We start from the raw sequence: 16,703 nt of genomic DNA on the forward strand, positions 1-16,703 counted from the left end.
TAAACTGCCTGTTACACTGTGAAGGTCTGTCTCAGTGCCGCCTCTTCCCCAGGAAACACAGCAGGGGTCACGCAGAGTACAACGGCATTTAATGGTCAGAAACAGTTGTACAGTATTACAACCAGCCACAGGAGCTGTGCTGGAGGACCGGGCCCAATCCTTCCCCACCCCAGGCAAAGCAGTACTGGACAGGAGCTGGCATGTGGCTGGGCCCGTGTCCCCGAGGCCTGAGGGGAGACCACAGTGTCATGTCCCCCCACCCCACTACCAGTCTGTATTCATCAGAGGAGGGGTGTAAACCCCCACATGCAAGAAGAACCCCTTGCCCCCAGTGTCAAATGGGATGGGGATGTGAGAGTTATAATGAAGGAGAAACCCTATATAAGCTGTTAACAGAGTTCAAAGGGGTAGGGATTACCCCTGTTCCACATCTCTTAAAGGTGCTCACTTTCCCAGTTTCTTCATCCGTTCATCAATGTTGGCAAAATTCCCCTCAACCGTGGACAGGTTTTCACGCATGGTGGTCTGCACCTAGAAAATAACAGAGACGTTTTACTCTTTGTCAGGTCCAGGTGCTCACCTGGATGAGGACCTGGAGAAGTTCTCTTAGAGAAGACAAAAGACACCTGGAAGCCTAGCTGACGGGCCCTGGAGCAGGGAGGTTAGAGCAGCAGTTTTTAAATACCCCTGGAGTCCGATGGACCCAGCTTAGGATCTGCCACGCAGGCAGGACTCAAGCAGTACCATTCTTTGATCTGTTTCACGTGATGAGGGACATGTAAGATTTTGTTGAAGTGAGGGTTTTTATGGACTCAAAACTTAAGGAAACTGCCGTGTACAGGAAGGACATACTGTACTTGATATATTTTTTCATTTATCTTGACGGTCCTATTGTGTTGGGCTTCTCAGCTTTAATTCTGCCCTCAGCACTGAAAACAGTGCCTTCCAAGAGAAACTGAGGACTATGTGCTGGGCACTGGTAAGAATGAAGAACGTGAGGCTCTGCCCAGTGTCAGAGAAGAGGTGGCAGAACTAGGCTGGAGCATGGCTGTTGACTTCAAAGTCCATGTTCCTCCCGATGTGCCGTGCTCTGGATACAGGAGCATTTGGATGAGGACGGGGTAGGTGTTACAGGAAAAACTGAAGTTCACTGGACTCCTAACAATTCACCCGTTGGTGTTTCACCTAATCCGCACAACCCTGAGGTAGGTATAGTTTTCCCGATGGTGAGATGGAAGATCCCAGGTGAAGCAGTTGTCAAAGGTCCCATGACCACTGAAACACAGTAGACAGAGCAAACTCCTGCCGCAATAACGTGCTACGATATGGGCCAAGGCAGAACCCACTAGTCTGTGCTAGCGAAGGGAGGCTGCAGACTAATAGAGGGGCACACACCTGGGTCAAGAGGGTGGTGTTGTCCTTGAGGGAACTAGCAATCATCTGCTGTGTGGTGTCCAAGTGTGTTAGGAGCTGACCAAACTGCATGGCTGCAAGAGAAGGTAAGAAAGAGACGGGTGAGGTTAGAATCCAAGACAAGAGGGAAGGAAACAAAGACTGCCCACTTTCCACTTCGTAGTTCCCCTGGCCGCCGGCCTCCCACCTTGCTCATGCAGCTGCTTGATGGTGACAAGTCTCTGCACCAGCTCTGGAAGGGTGGAAGCGATGGGGCTCCAGCGCTGTATGGTTTCATATAGCTGATGCACCTGGGGGTGGGGGGGACATGACAGGGCCCAGAGGGGGTGGCTGAGCGAAGTACACACGGGTCATTTCGGTAGGGTGGGACAGGACTGAAACACTGCCCTGACTTTCTCAGCTGATCAGAGCTTATCAAGACAGCACCTGGGATTCAATGCTCCCACGCTCTGGCAGGACCACCAGAAGGACTCCGAGAACACGAGGGAACAGGAAAGGATATAAAAATGAGGGAAAGGGCTCTTCCTGACCTTGCTTTGTGTATCTGCATCCTCTACAGAAGCTTTATGCTTGGCAATCTCATTCACCTTTCCCAGGACACTCTGAAAACACAGACTTAAGGTTGACAGGGCACCCAGGGCTTCCAAAGTCCCAAGATACCTGTAATCCAGTTTGCCCTCCACTTAGTACCTGTAGCCGAGCCTCCACTTGGTCCAAAACTGCAAGGTCCAGGGCGTTCACCTTTGCTTGCAACAGCTCTACAGTCTCCTGGGGGTGGGGGTTGGGACAAACTTCACGAGAGAGAAAGGATCAGACTAGAAGAGCCCACCCCCATTCCACTGAAGGGAATTAAGTATAGAGCTACACACCCAAACACAGTTCTCCAAGCAAACCCGATCCCAGTATCACCTCTGTAATCCTAACACTGGTTCCTTTTACACTCACCATAAGAGAGGCTCCCTGTAGACCTGCTGAAAGGGGATTCTAGTTGGGAAAAGGAGGAAAGAAATCAGTGGTTCTTGTATCTCCACATGATTATTACCTTCTCCCATCCTTTCTGGTTCTAGCTGGCAACCCACTGGCTGGTCCGATAACTGAAGCCCTTCCCACTCTTTCCAGGGTTCTGTGGAATGCTGTGGACATTAGGAAGAAGGGTGCGGGATCCAAGGGTCAGACTAAGTAGAGGAGAGCACCTGACCTGAGCATCCTGGTCACAGCGGACGGTCGCTTCCAGCTCTGTCAGGCGCTTCTCAAGTTCTGCAACCTAGAGAGGAGAAAGGAGGTGCGATTCGCCACCCGCCTCCCTGCTGCTGCAGCGGGCGCTAAGATCCTGCTCTTCTCTGCTTGTCCACTTGCCATTCCCCTCTCTCCTCCTCTCTACTCTGCCCAGGGACTCCTTTCTCTGGAACACATCCCTAGTCACAATCTTAAAATCTTAACTGAAAGTAGATGGGTGAGGGAAACCTGGAACAAGACATCAAGAGGAATCAGAAGCATTCCCAGCACCCTCTCCTCAGATCCGATCCCTTGGAGGGAGGCAGGAAAGTCTTTAGGGCCACCTCACCCTGTCCCCCCAACCACCTTACGCCCATACTTACTTTGGCAGCTTGAGAGAATTTGTCCTGTTTGGGCCGAGAATGTAGTTCGTAAGTGACAAGGCTACTATCTGCAGGGGTCCCACTGGTGGTCTTTCCCCCTGAACCAGCTCCTTTGCTGTTTTTTGTTGCTTCCAGCTGCAGCAGTAGGCGCCTGGGCCAGGAGACCAAGTAATAAGATCAAGTCTTGAAGCATGTGGGCCAGCCCCGTCACTGTCATTTCTGCCTCATGTTCAGTATTCAGGAAAAACTGGGCTACCTCTCCCCTTAGTATCCTGGCCAGCACCTGGCTGAGTCCCCCTGTGCCCCAATCAGCAACGATTTCCCAACCACGCAGGGCACCCACTTAGCCAGAGCTCCATCGGGGTCAGTGAGGTTGATCGCCGCATCTGGTCCCAGCAGCTTCTCTAGGTGGGAAGCAACGAGCTGCTGCTTCAGGGCTGCTAGCTGTTTCGCCAGTACCACGGGGGTCAGCTTCTCTTCAGTGGCCGCCTCCTTCACCGTTGTCTGGTGTGAAGTAGACAATGAGGGGTGGCAAGTGTGAATCAAGACCAAAAAAAAGAGGATCAAGACCCTTAAAAATCGCTGTGGCTAGGGGCGCCTGGGTGGCTCAGTTGGTTAAGCGTCCGATTGTTGATTTCGGCTCAGGTGGTGATCTCACAGTTTCATGAGTTTGAGCCCCACATCAGGCTCTGTGCTGACCTTGGGAGCATGCTTGGGATTCTCCCTCTCTCTCTGTCCCTCCCCTATTCATTCTCTCTCCCTCTCTCTCTCTCTCAAAATAAATAAATAAACTTAAAAAAAACAGCAGTGGCTGGAAGTCACTGGATGGTTCTTACCCATCTATGGCATTGAACGTAGATTTATGTATATTCCTAAATCTAGGAACCTCAGCTCCCTTAGCCAGGAGCTTAGGGAATGTTTCTCCTCCTGCTGTGAGGTCCTCCTCTGCGACATAAGTCAGAGCAGAGAGGGGAGAAGAGAGTTTAGTTACCTTGATTTTCTCAACTTCAGTTGTCAGCTCTTGGACCTCATGCAGTAGTCGCTGGTACTTTTGCTGTGGGGTCTCCTTCACTCCCAGACCCTCTCCAAGCTAGAGAGCAAGCACAGACAGGGAAGTTACACCTCTTAATACAGGGAGCTTCAAGAATTTATCCAAGGGGCGCCTGGGTGGCTCAGTCGGTTGAGCGTCCGACTTCGGCTCAGGTCATGATCTCATGGCCCGTGGGTTCAAGCCCCGCATTGGGCTCTGTGCTGGCAGCTCAGAGCCTGGAGCCTGCTTCAGATTCTGTGTCTCCATCTCTCTCTGACCCTCCCCAGCTCATGCTCTCTCTGTCTCTCAAAAATAAATAAACATTAAAATAAAAAAAAAGAGAGAAAAGAATTTATCCAAACCCTGGGCCCAAGTTATAAGGGTATCCTATCCACCTCAGAATTCACAACAGTCTCGTACAGAAAAACTGGAGGTAGCTAGAGGCCTGGAGACTCTCCAGAGCAAACAGCAGGGGGACTAAGCATCCCGACTGTATCCTGCTGGGTTCCTCAGGACCCCTAATGAGAGAAAAACTCAGAAGCCTGACTGTATCCTTTGGTTTCTCTCCTAAACAGGATCACTGTACCATCCCCACCAACACACACACAACAAACCATCTCATATTCTCCAGATTCATATCCTGTTCTCTTGGTTTTTCCAATACGATCTGAGAAATCTGCCAAGAAAAGAAGATAGAATTGAGGGCCTGATCTAGGCCCAAGGCAGTCATGGGCTCAAGTGACTTGACTGTCAGGGCTACCATGAGAGATCTCCATGAACGACCCTTTCCCCAAAGCAAAAGTCACCACCACCTGAGGATAGGCCTCCCCCCCAACCAATTTCCAGCCTGGTCTCACCAAGTCCCTTTGTCCCCACTCTCTTGTCTTTGAACTTGTCATAGGCAGCATTGGGATTGACAATGATGTGCTCCACACTTGTGCTCGTCAGCTCCTCCTGCAGGAATAGGTAGTTTAGGCCAAGGGCAGATTCATTCTCCCCCCAGACTTCCCTGACCCCACAAAATCCCCAAACCATTAGAGGAGACTGGGCCCTACTTTCCCAAGGGAAGAGAAGGGCAGTTCCACTCCAAGCTGCTGAGCTAGGCTCAGCCTAGGAAACGGAAGCTTCCCGGTAAATTTAGTCTCAGTTGTATAAATATTAACACCCTGATTCAAGTGGGAACAGAGGTAGCATAACCTCCCCACCCACTCTGTACATAAGCCTCCCATCCCCCGACCCCATCCAACTGGGCCCTCCCGCTTATCTGGCACACACCATGCACTCAGGGCAAGAAACCAACCTGACCTCTTTTAACCTCCCCCTCCCGAAAGTAAATTTCCTTGCTGCTGAGGAAGGCCATTTCAAGCTAACCTTCCATCCTCCTGGGGGTTGGGGAGAGGAAGGATGGCAGACAAGCAAGCTGCTAACTCCCAGGGTGAATATGCTGCTGAAGGGAAGACACCAACTCTTAGACACAAGAGGAAGGTTGGCAGAGGGCCTGACCAGCAGCCCTGTTTCCAGGCTGCCATGAGGGTGGGGAGTTCAGGGCACACAGAAAACAGGCAAGAGAGTAATGTATTCTCTAAGGGACATCTTAGAAGCGATAAGCGTATGTGCCATCTGCTTGCCACGAGGACCTGTGGGTAAGGGCCACGCCTAGGTCCTGACATGGAGGTGGCCCAGCATCTTTTCGAAGAGAAGATGCAGCACCTAACTGTTCTCCCTGAGTCCTTGGCCGTGTCTCAAGCACTAGCTCTTCCATAAATAGGGCGCGTGGTGAAGAGAAGGATAAAGACAATTTACCCTAGGGACCGAAGCAGAGAGGTTCCCTCCTTACTAGTTATCGACTGGCTGTTCAGATTCCAGTAACTACACCAAGCCGGGGCACTCCAAACTACCCAACCCCGTCACTTGTCAGCAGTCCGACAGCTCTCTCTACATTACTGAAGGAGCAGGGAGGAGACCAGAAGTTCTTTTGTGCTGAGGATGCCATCTCCATCTTCTACAGGAGGCAAAGTGAGTCTTTCCTTTCACTACAACAATGGTTCTCACCCCTGCCTGCACAGTTGCATCACTTAGGAAATGTAAAAACAAATCAAAAGACAATTAAAATTAAAAAAAAGAGGCCTGGGCTCGCCTCTGTAGATTCTGATTTAATTGTCCTGGGGTAGGGTTGGGATAGCAGGCCAGTTGAAAAGCTACCCAGATGATTCTAATGTGCAGCCGGGACTGGACAGAGTCTCTGCCTGTGTGTGGGTATTGGGGGTGGGGGTGGAGGATGATGATGGAGAGACATCATGAAGAGCAGCAGCATCTCCGGTCTGCTACTGGAGAAGGAATCAGTGTGAGTGGCAGCTTTAAAAATAAGGGAAAGGATGGAGTAAGGAGAAAAACATCAACTTTGATCTTTACCTCTTCTTCAGGGAAGTGCTGAGCAGAGGGGCAAGAGCTAAAGATTAAGGGAAAACAAAAGGGCTCGATGTCCCGTAATGCAAGGGTAAAGAGACAACTGGGCTCCAAATTATCAGCTCTTTAACCTTCTCTGAAATGTTTGGCTAGAACACCCACAGGCCAAATAACTGAGTAGTCTCTGGCCTCTCTTGTCTGAGAAGGACTCCTGATCAGGAGTGGCAACCACCTTCTCTTAAGTTCATAATCAAGAGTATGCCACTCCTCCCTGTGAGTGCTCCAGTTAGGGCCAATGAAGTAGAAATCCATTAAAAAAAAAAAAAAAATCCTCCTAAAAAGAGAAATGGGAAGCATAGACTATAGACCAAGGAATGAAATTAATCATAGATACCATTTGTTAAGCCCTTATTTTGGGCCAGGCACTATGTTGATGAGAACCTACTGTCTTACATGCTTCCTAAATAGGGAAGGAGACGAGCAGAAAAGGATCAACACACAGAACGTGAGTCTCAGAGGTCCTGGACGGTGACAAGAATGAACAGTGCTTTCATGTCACTATTCCCACTTAGGACCATGTCCTGGATCAGGAGAGGAGCTGCCCGATGCGGGCATCATCTCAGAGCCTCTCCAAGGATGTGGCCCCAGAGACTCAGGTGGTCGACACTGTCCAGTGGCACCCACTCCGCCAGTGTCTCAGAGATCTGGGGGCATGGGCTAGGGGCAGTATCATTACAGTGATTTGGAAGATGGGAAAAGGCTGTCAGCTGGGGAGGGGCTGGATAGAGGGATTAAAGATTTAGCAGAGACAAAAGGACAGAGGAACAACTGCCCATCACAGCACACCCCATTAAAAAGCAGATGAAAGGTCAGGCTTCTTACCAGCTCCTTGTGGTTTCCCCAGAGGTGAGAAAATCAAAAGAGTTAAAAGGAAAGGGAGTGGGGAAATGGGGGTGAGGGAGGGAAAAAAAAGACAAAATTGTTATTAGCAAATTGTCACATGCACTATATGATAGCTTCAAACACACTGCACCATAGGGCCCAGGGGAGCCTAGCAAAATTTGGGGGCCAAGAAGTTTCAGCTGGAGTCACCACATACCCCAAGAGAAAGAAGAGCCTGGGACCCTTTCCTCTCTGGTGGGGAGACTGTCATGAAGCTTTGCCATTGGCAGCAATTTAAGATCATCTGGGAACTAGTGAGATGTTGCAAGCTAGTGGCATGGAACAGGAAAGTGGGGGGAGACAAGGCTGAGGTGGACAAGGCAGAATGCGAAGCAGAGGCTATGGAGATTCTGAGGACATGTAGCTGATTGAGGGCTCACAATTCTCAAGGTGGGAGCTCATGGTTCAAGTCTCGCTGTCTCTTGGTTTCTCTAGTCTTGAAGAATTAGACATTTGGATGGCAGAATCGGTGACAATGAGGGTGCCCATGTGGATGGTTTGATATGACTTTAGGTTAGGCAGAACAAAATATGTCAGGAGATGGTGAGTTTCAGGAAATATGAAGTCCCTAATTGCAGCTCCGTTCTCATTCTCTGCTGTCAGAGTAGAGACAGGGCAAGTCCTGGTCCCTTGGATAGTCCAGTGTGTTTGTATCCATCTTGATTAGTTGGTAACTCGCCCTGCAGCACTGAGGGAACCAGAGCAACTGGGCCACGATGTGCTAGCACAAAAAGTGTAGAGGACACCAAGATTCACGGGCTACCAGCACATATGCAGAAAATGTTTCTTCAACCCTCTGTTCTCAAGGTTCACAGAAGTTAGCGGGTGGACAAGAGGGAAAGGTGAAAATATTTTAAAGAGGCCTTCTTTGAGTCCAGCCACATAGACAAAGTTCTCGCTTCTAAGCAAGATTGGTGAAGAAGTGCCAGGAGGGGAAATCTAGCTGTATGCCCTGCCTCTCCAGGAGCTCTACTGATGGGCACACAGAATGGTGGAGGATTGAAGATGGCTGTGTATATGAAAATGCATGCTGGGACAAAGACAAGTGCTTCCTGCCCCAGAGATTTCAGCTAGGTACACCTGAGCCTCAACCTCTCCGTCCTGTCTGATGCCAGGGTCCAGCTAATCCAAGACTCCTGTTTCAGCTCAGGGTCGAGGCGGATCCAGGCCCTGTGGTCTACACTGGGATGTCTCTGCGCAGAGTGAGTAGAAGCACTCACAGGTGCACGCATGCAAACATATGAGGGGAGGCACACACACACACTACCTTTCTCTTACTTGCCCCACCAAGCTAAAACCAGCTTGGGAGAAACTCAAAGAAGGAGAGAACATTGAGCTGTAAGCTCAAGTTCAAATCATGAGGAACAAGCAGAATGGGGGAGGACAGAAAATCAAAGAAAAGGAAAAGTGGTATATTAGTTTGTAAACAGTATATACCATCTCCAGGGCTGTCCCACGGGTGCACTGTGGGATGATGAGTTTTTCCTCATCATCATTCTTATAACCTAGAGTAGTGACAGTCACCATGGAAACAGTACACCCAGCCACCTCGACTGGAAAATTCGAAGTGCCCTGAACTCAGGTACCAGCTTACCTGGTACATGACTTCCAGTCCCTCTCACTAATGGACCCCCTGACTCCCCAGGACTGTTTGGCTTAATGGCTGTGCCTCAGAGGGCAAGACCTGAGGTTCTAGATCAGACAGGGAAAGAGGCCACTGCTGCTCTCTGAGCTCTATGCCAACACTGCAGCCAGGAGAACTTCAGAACCACGATGACAAGGAAGTTGGAGAGTGCTGTAGAATAAAACTGTCCAGGATGGATCAACACAATGCTGACCATTCATCCATGGTCAGGAGGGGTACAGAAATAGAGACTCATGAAAGCACAAATAACCCAAGTTATTACTTTAAAAATTGCACGTAACACTCCTTTTCCATCCCATTTACCTTTGTCTAAAGGCTTAGCACAGGAACATTAAAACGAGTTTTTCCAAGGGGTAATCTACACACAGCTAGGAAGTGAGGACTGTGATTGTCCTCCTTGTTCTTCACCCTTGTCCAGAATGGCTAACAGTCCTTTTCTCCTAACTTCATTTCACTCTGAGGAGAAAAAAGCCAACCCCCTTCTAACTCCAGCCTCTAAATGCCTCATATCCAAAAGCATTCCTAGCCTCCATGTTTCTATTCCATCCTCCACTGGACAGTTTTATTTTGCAGACCCCATAAGGGAAAGAGACAATGATTCATGGACCATAGCTGTACTTCTAAACCTGGATTAATGATTTTTAAACACAAGGCCAGCAGGCCCCTTAGTGACTCCGCTAGGGACTCTAAATAGAATGTAAAACGATTAGCTACACCAATAGCACAGTGACAGCGCATTGCATGCAAGATGGCAGATGAAAAAAAAAACATGCAGAGAAGAAGCATCGAATGGTCTTACTTGTGCAAACTAGTGTCCAGGCAAGGTGGTGAGGAGGGAGGATGGGGGAAGCATTAGGAAAAACTCAGGTAAGTTCAAGAGTGCCAACAGTCAATGAACACAATCAAGCAAACTCTATGATATCTCAAACCATAAGGAAGACAACGTACTGTTTCTCATCTCGGGCCGGGGAAGGGTTCCGCAGTATCTGCCCTTTGAAGAACAGCCTCTGCCAGGGCCCCATCGAACCATGGCTAGGTCACCTCTCCCCTTTCACATGGCATTAGAGATGGATAAGGCATAAAGGGAGAAACTATACCCTGTTTCTAGGGAGGTTTTCTAAGTTTACTTTCCTTGCTCCAGCAGTTCAAAAGCCATGAGCAGAATGCCTTACCGACCCAAAGCAGGCTGTGGGCCCAGCAGGGAGGGAATTCCAGTTGGGAATTAACTTTCCTGATAAGACATTTTAAAAAAGTCTCCAAACAGCCCCGCACCCAAATCGACCTAGGAGTGTCTGAGACACAGAGATGAGATTCTCCCAGATTGAAGAGGAAAGGGCTAGCCTGTGCATCTGCCTGGCCCATTCATTTTAGAATATTTTGCTTCCTGCTAAAATTGTTCTAAAGGGATAACAGGAAAATCAGGATCATCTTTAGCAAAACTTAAACCTTTTACACTACTTTCCTCCCTCACCCTCCCCACTATGAGAACTGTAATACTTTTACGTTTAGGTTAAATTAGCAATTACAATCTTTAAGGGATGTTAGAGGACATTATCTCCTCCAGCACCTCATTTTTTTTTTCTACAGTGGGAAAATCAGAGGAAGGAGGTTAAAAGATAGTGAGGGTCAACACTTTGGTTATTTCTTTAAATAAAAATCTGGAGATCCCCCAAAAGGTTCCATAAGGATTTGGTCATATTGGTTGTCTTCAGGGAAGGGAACGGAGTGGTGGCAGGCAGGGCTAGGAAGACCCTTTTGCTCTATGTGCCTATATTGTCTATTTTAAAAACTGATAAAATTAAAGTTGAAAATAATCTGGAGACTAAGGCAGAACATTCCGTTGCTGGGAGTTAGGAAGGTGACTGAACACCTCGTGGTTCAGCCACAATACTGGTGATGTGCACTGTCATCTGTGCTAGGTCTTGGGAAGGCAGGTGAAAAAGCTATAGGCTGCTAGTGACAATCCAGAACTCACCAACACGAGGTTTCTGGACTAAGTACAACTCACATCTCTTCAAGTTGCACATTTACATCAATATTAAGAGCAGGAACAGAACCATTACTCAGCTGACTTCCCGAAGGCTGTCCTCCTAAGGCCCACAGGGACACCCAGAGGCCAGAAAAATTAGCTGACATCAGTAAACATCTCAGCTCCCTGCCCCCACCTGGGCTCCTGAAGCAGCTGAAGGTCTCCCCACCTCATCCACTCCTGCCTAGTGATGAAGAGTCATTTAGTTGAGCCTTAGGTGACGCAGGCAACTCAACTCTTCCTGCATGTACCATCCAGCTCCCATCACTCCTATTCTGTCATCCTAGGCAGTATGCTGCAGGACGTGAACACTTTGGGTATCCTCTCCCTATCAGCCACCCCACTTACTACTGAAATAAGCTTTTCAACGGGGAGAAAGAGCCAATCACGGCTGCACATTCAGGGGCGTCCACGCTTGTCATCTTATTAAGAAATATTCCAGTACTTTCTAAAGGAAAACTACAATGTATGTTTTGGTTTGGAAAGGGGATTGCTGTGATACTGCCAGTCTGTATGCTAGTCAGTGACAAATGGACAAACTTCCATTGATCATCTCACCATGAAGGCTTGATACTTTATAGGCAGAGGCCTAGGCCAAAGTTGAACTGTCTCTGAAACAGGGCAGAGGACTGAAGTCCTCAGCTTATACACGCCTGCTCTGTGAGGTCAAAGGCAGCTTCCTAATAAGATACATCTGGAGTGACAGGTGCACACCCAGGTCTTTCAGCAATGACAACATCTGCATTATCTCCAGATACTCAAGCTTGGGGGACAGACTGACATGCCAGAAAGTACAGAAGCCACAAGGAACACACCACTGAGAGGAGACAGGGAAGGTGTTCCCACAAAGTAGGAACCACTTCCACACAGGGGAAACCAAGTAAGGAATAAGAGAGTACGCCAAGCCATACATTATAAGCCAGCAGCCAGCATTCTCCAGGATTAACCAGCCCCACAGACAGAGCCACAGGACTTACAGACACACATACTGAGCCTGCTTTATCATCCATGTGACCTCAGCCCAGTTCTCTTTGGAATAGAACCTAAAACACATCTTGTAAGACACGCTTTACTAGTAGACCTTTGGTCTCCTTGGCCCTTAACATACAAGTTTTTACTGTGTTGGTTTCCATTCACTTAATTTTGTTTACTACATGTTTCCTATATGTATCCTAACTCCCTCACTAGTCTGGGGGATCCTTGAGGGTAGGGACATTTATTCCTCTGCGTTGCACAAAAACCGACACAGAATGAACACATTCAATAAACAATGCTAAGTGGTTCCCCTCATGGTTAAAATGTGTCCACAGCTAATTCCTTCCTCAGAGTTCATCTTAGATCTGAAAGCGCTAAGACACTCTCCTTTGCTGATATGAAATATTTATGTTCTTTCAATTTTTTTTTCTCTGACCATATTCCTTATCTTTCTACAATCTCCACATCATTTTCTCACTCCTTGCTCAAAGGATACTGGGTATTCATGTAAAGTGTATTCCTCTATACTTCAAAATCTAGCTCTTCGTAGGATACACTAATGGACATGTATTGAGTGAAATATTTTATGAAATCAAAGGCCTAGTTCCTAACCTCAAGTAGTCTGTAAGTGCTCAGACTCCATGATTCATTACCATGGATTAGCATCCAGAGGTCTACCTAAATCACTAGCCCCAAACTAAACTGTTTTGAGAGATATTTCGACTTTGTTTAAAAAACCCAAGGATCAGGACTTGTTGGCTATAATTCCACTGACTTCAATCTCCTTCCTGGCATGATTCATTGCAACCTACATACCTCCCAGGCTGGGTTGGCATACCCGCTTATTGTTGTGGCTCACCAGAAAAGGGAAAGGGTCTGCCTAGGGGAGAGAGGTTAGGGTCCAGAGGAGTCCTGAAGCAGCACATGGTCTTACCGCATCAAACTCCGCTTGATCATCCTCAGGTAGGTCGCTGGTTTCATAAACATCTGGTTCGTTCCTGGCCTGCAGACAGAAGCAGTGACCACCCTACCTCATTACCCAGCATCCACCAATATCCCTAAACCACTCCATTTGAATAAGCTAACAGAGAAGGCAGGCTGTGAGGCCAAGATTCTGTCCCTTCTCTTCCACCTGCCCAGGGAACTGTATGTCAGTTCCCAGTCTTGAAGGCATTGGGATGACAGCAGGGACAACTGGGACCTCATGGTAGATGGCGAGTGCAAGTGATGACAAAGATGTTATCCTGAATCAGAATGGGGGCGGGCCCTTGGCAATCATTATATCAGAAGTAGAAGAGGGCTATCTTCAAATTAGGCCACAGCCTATACACCACTACCCTAGCACACTGGCACAAAGGTTTAGAGTGACTCAGGACCTTAGTACTCAAAAGTACTGTAACCCAACCCCCACCCTTGAGAATGCAGGCAGGGCAACACAAAAGGAGGGTACAGGCCGGCATATGTGGGGGTGGGCCACGGGGGTGGTCGGGTTTCTTGGAGGGCAGAATTTTCTATCTGGCACAAGAAGGGTTCTGCCAGGTTAACCTCTTCTTTGGCGGGTTGTAGGCCATCACCAAGTGGCCTGATATGTCTGTTTGGAGTGGGGATGGGGGTGGATAATGGGGAGATTTGGGGAGACACGGGTGGTGCTGACACGGCTGGAAGAAACACTAGGGCACAAGCGATAAGCGCCCAGAGACGATGTCTGGGCGGAGAAACCGGCGACTGCCGGAAAAGGGGCCTGGTAAGCCATTCCGCGGCAGGGCCAAGTCGGGTCAGAAGACTCCGGAGGGTGCTGCGGCCCGTCGGGGAGCCAGGGGCTGGAGCCCTGGGGCGGAGGAGGGGCTGCAGGCGGGAGGGGTCACGGGTTAGTGTCTGTTGGGGGTCCTTAGTAGGTCGGGGGTGCGGTCCTGGGAGCCGGGGCTGGCCCTGTACTCACAATGCCGGGAAGATCGGCGTACTTAGGGTCCGCCATGGCGGCGGCGAGGCGGGGTTGGGGGACCGGGGCCTCGGCGGAGCCGGGGCCGGTGTTCGGGTAGGGGAGAGGCTGGGTCCGGGTCCCGGGCTAAGGCGGCGGCAAAGGGAGCGGCGGAGGAGGTGGAGAGCAGGAAGTCTCGCGACAGGAATCGCACAGGAGAGAGAAGGGCAAGGCAAAAGTCGCGAGAACAGCCCGCTACCACACCCCTGGAGAAGCCGGGATTGGCGAAAATGCGGCCAGGGAATGAGGTAATGGCGAGGGACGCAGCCTGGGATTATGGGACATGTAGTCTTGGCCGATAGGGGCTTGGACGGAGAACGACAATAACGCGCCTTGGGAGTTATTTCACACAACTTCTTTTCTTTCATTTTTACATCAGGTCTATGATAAATGTTTTATAATTCCTGTTTTTCAGAAGAATTCGTTTGGGCTTCCAGAAATTAAATGACTAGATAAAAATCACACATCCTGTCATGCTGTGGCACAGAAAGGGCTTCAAAAACAATAATAGCAGGTAAAATTTAGTAAAGGCTTAGTCATGTTAGGAATGAAAATAATCTTCTCAAGTTAGAGATATCAGAAAAAATACAGGACGCCTAGGCAAATTTGAACTTCAGATAAATAATAGTTTTTGTAGTATAAGTATGTCCCACATCATTTTTGGGATATACTAACACACACACACACACACACACACACACACACACACACACACTAATAGTTTTTAATCTGAAATTCAAATTTAACTGGGCATCCTGTTTTGTTTTTCAAATCTGGCAATCCCATCTCAAGTTCATAAATAGGTAAGTGGTAGCTGTATGTCTGAACACACTCTGCGCTTTTTTTTTAAATGTTTTTTTTTTTTTTTGAGAGAAAGACACACACACACACACACACACACACACACACACACACACACACACAGAATCTGAACCAGGATCCAGGCTCCCAGCTCAAAGCTGTCAGCATAGAGCCCAAGGCGGGGTGCCAACTTGGGAACCGGGAGATAGTGACCTGAGCCGGAGTCCGAAGCTCAACCTACTGAGGCACCCTCAGTGGGTGAGAGGCGCCCCATGAACACCCTCTGTGCTCTTAACCACTTCACTAATAGTTTTCAGACTTCTGAATTTTCACAGTTCAGTAAAATTAAAATTAATTCTGCCATTACTGCACTAGAAAAAGAAAACACTGTTTACTATAACCATCATTTCTTAGTAGAAAAGTAGGAAGGACATACTCTCAGAATGAAAGGCCATCCTTTGAAATTTAATAAATCTAGCTTTATGTAAAACTTACTGCATCATGTGTGGATGGTTTTTGGGGGGAGGGAGGGGCATATACCCAGTACATTTTTGTCTCTGACCCTCCATAGACAAACTTTTTTTTTTTTTTTAAGACAAGCATTTTTTGCAACTCCACTAAGGCTGCCACCCTGGAGTCCCTGGGGACCTGAGTTTGGGATGTTTTCCAGAAGGCTTCCTGAGCTTTCAGGATGCTGCAACACTTAGAAATAGTGCCAGACCAAGTGACTGGAGAGATGCTGATGTTCCTGAGTTTGGAACTCATTGTCATTCTATGCATACTCTCCTGGCTTTTTCCCCAAACCTCTACCCCTCTTCCATCCATCTATCCGGTTTCTTATGCTGGACCCTTTTTCTTTAGTTTCCTTAAGATTCTGGGGCGCCTGGGTGGCGCAGTCGGTTAAGCGTCCGACTTCAGCCAGGTCACGATCTCGCGGTCCGTGAGTTCGAGCCCCGCGTCGGGCTCTGGGCTGATGGCTCAGAGCCTGGAGCCTGTTTCCCATTCTGTGTCTCCCTCTCTCTCTGCCCCTCCCCCATTCATGCTCTGTCTCTCTCTGTCCCAAAAATAAATAAACGTTGAAAAAAAAATTAAAAAAAAAAGATTCAAGGTGGGTTAGAGGTATAGGCCCAACAAGGGGAAGCCCTCAGCTGAGTTCTGTGCAGTTAGTTCTTGTCTGGCCAGGCCACCATTCTCTCACTTTTGCCTCATAATGTCCAAGTGACCTTAGACAATTGCTAGGCAAAACTTCCATCCCTTCCTCCCTTCTCCTATCACCCCACTCCTCCCCTTGGCCTAGAGCCTCAACTCCTGCAGTCCAACTCTCTGTTGGCTAGCAAGGCCTGTGACGTGAAGAAAAATCAATTTGGCCAGCTTCTAGGTGGTTCTGCCCAGGGGCTGCAGCAGGAGTCTGACCTGAGGGGAGGAAGGACAAAGAACCTCTAAGGCTTTTTTTTGTTTGTTTGTTTTCTTTTTTCATTTTGCTAGGGAAGGGGGAGAAACAGAACAAGGCCTGAGAAAGGGGCTGGGGTGTTGGGACTCTGACCAATGGTAACTTGGACAGGAAACACATAGGTGCCTAAACCTGCCTGAAACCTAAAGGCGGAGGTCTGCCCTATAGGTTCTCAAAGCCCTTGTGGCCTTCCCCACCCTCATCATTACCCCTCCTTCATTGTTTTCTGACTCCCTTTCTCTTGCAAAAGCTTCTCCTGCCCACCTTATGCCCAGCCCCAGCCTAGGAGGCAAAAATGAGAATTTTATCTGCTTTTGAATTCTAATAGCCCAGAACCAGAGTTTGTTTTCCTTCACACCGGGGACCTGGTGTGTATAGTGGGGAACGAGTGCACCTTTGGACGTAGAAGGGGTTGGGACTAGCCTCTCCCCTGACA

The 16,703-nt window shown here is 48.7% G+C and overlaps 1 protein-coding gene across 3 annotated transcripts; it reads right to left on the bottom strand.

Moving 5' to 3' along the window:
• Nucleotides 1-67: 67 nt before the first annotated feature.
• DCTN2 (dynactin subunit 2) lies at nucleotides 68-14,183 on the bottom strand. 3 transcript variants are annotated; one of them, XM_019835141.2, is made up of 16 exons: nucleotides 13,978-14,183; nucleotides 12,973-13,041; nucleotides 9,834-9,842; nucleotides 7,330-7,335; nucleotides 4,899-4,995; nucleotides 4,656-4,717; nucleotides 4,003-4,101; nucleotides 3,355-3,515; nucleotides 3,012-3,162; nucleotides 2,612-2,677; nucleotides 2,359-2,397; nucleotides 2,104-2,181; nucleotides 1,944-2,015; nucleotides 1,601-1,703; nucleotides 1,396-1,487; nucleotides 68-531 (listed from the first exon to the last, which is right to left on the bottom strand). In XM_019835141.2, the coding sequence occupies exons 1-16, from the start codon at nucleotides 14,011-14,013 to the stop codon at nucleotides 445-447; spliced, it is 1,227 nt and encodes a 408-aa protein (XP_019690700.2). In that variant the 5' UTR covers nucleotides 14,014-14,183; the 3' UTR covers nucleotides 68-444. The 3 variants fall into 3 exon arrangements, with proteins under 3 accessions (XP_019690700.2, XP_003988996.2, XP_003988994.2); XM_003988947.5 differs by lacking the exon at nucleotides 9,834-9,842 and having other exon boundaries at nucleotides 13,978-14,182; XM_003988945.5 differs by lacking the exons at nucleotides 7,330-7,335; nucleotides 9,834-9,842 and having other exon boundaries at nucleotides 13,978-14,181.
• Nucleotides 14,184-16,703: the final 2,520 nt, after the last annotated feature.

The sequence above is a fragment of the Felis catus genome, chromosome B4 (assembly GCF_018350175.1).
Source record: "Felis catus isolate Fca126 chromosome B4, F.catus_Fca126_mat1.0, whole genome shotgun sequence".
NCBI lineage: Eukaryota > Metazoa > Chordata > Mammalia > Carnivora > Felidae > Felis > Felis catus.

Excerpts from the sequence above, each read along its gene's own strand:
- DCTN2 (XM_019835141.2), bottom strand. The coding sequence starts at position 14,013 with ATGGCGGACCCTAAGTACGCCGATCTTCCCGGCATT. Across the intron at positions 2,398-2,611 it reads GCTGTGACCAGGATGCTCAG|AATCCCCTTTCAGCAGGTCT; the intron begins GTCAGGTGCTCT and ends TTTCCCAACTAG. Across the intron at positions 2,016-2,103 it reads AAGTGGAGGCTCGGCTACAG|AGTGTCCTGGGAAAGGTGAA; the intron begins GTACTAAGTGGA and ends CTGTGTTTTCAG.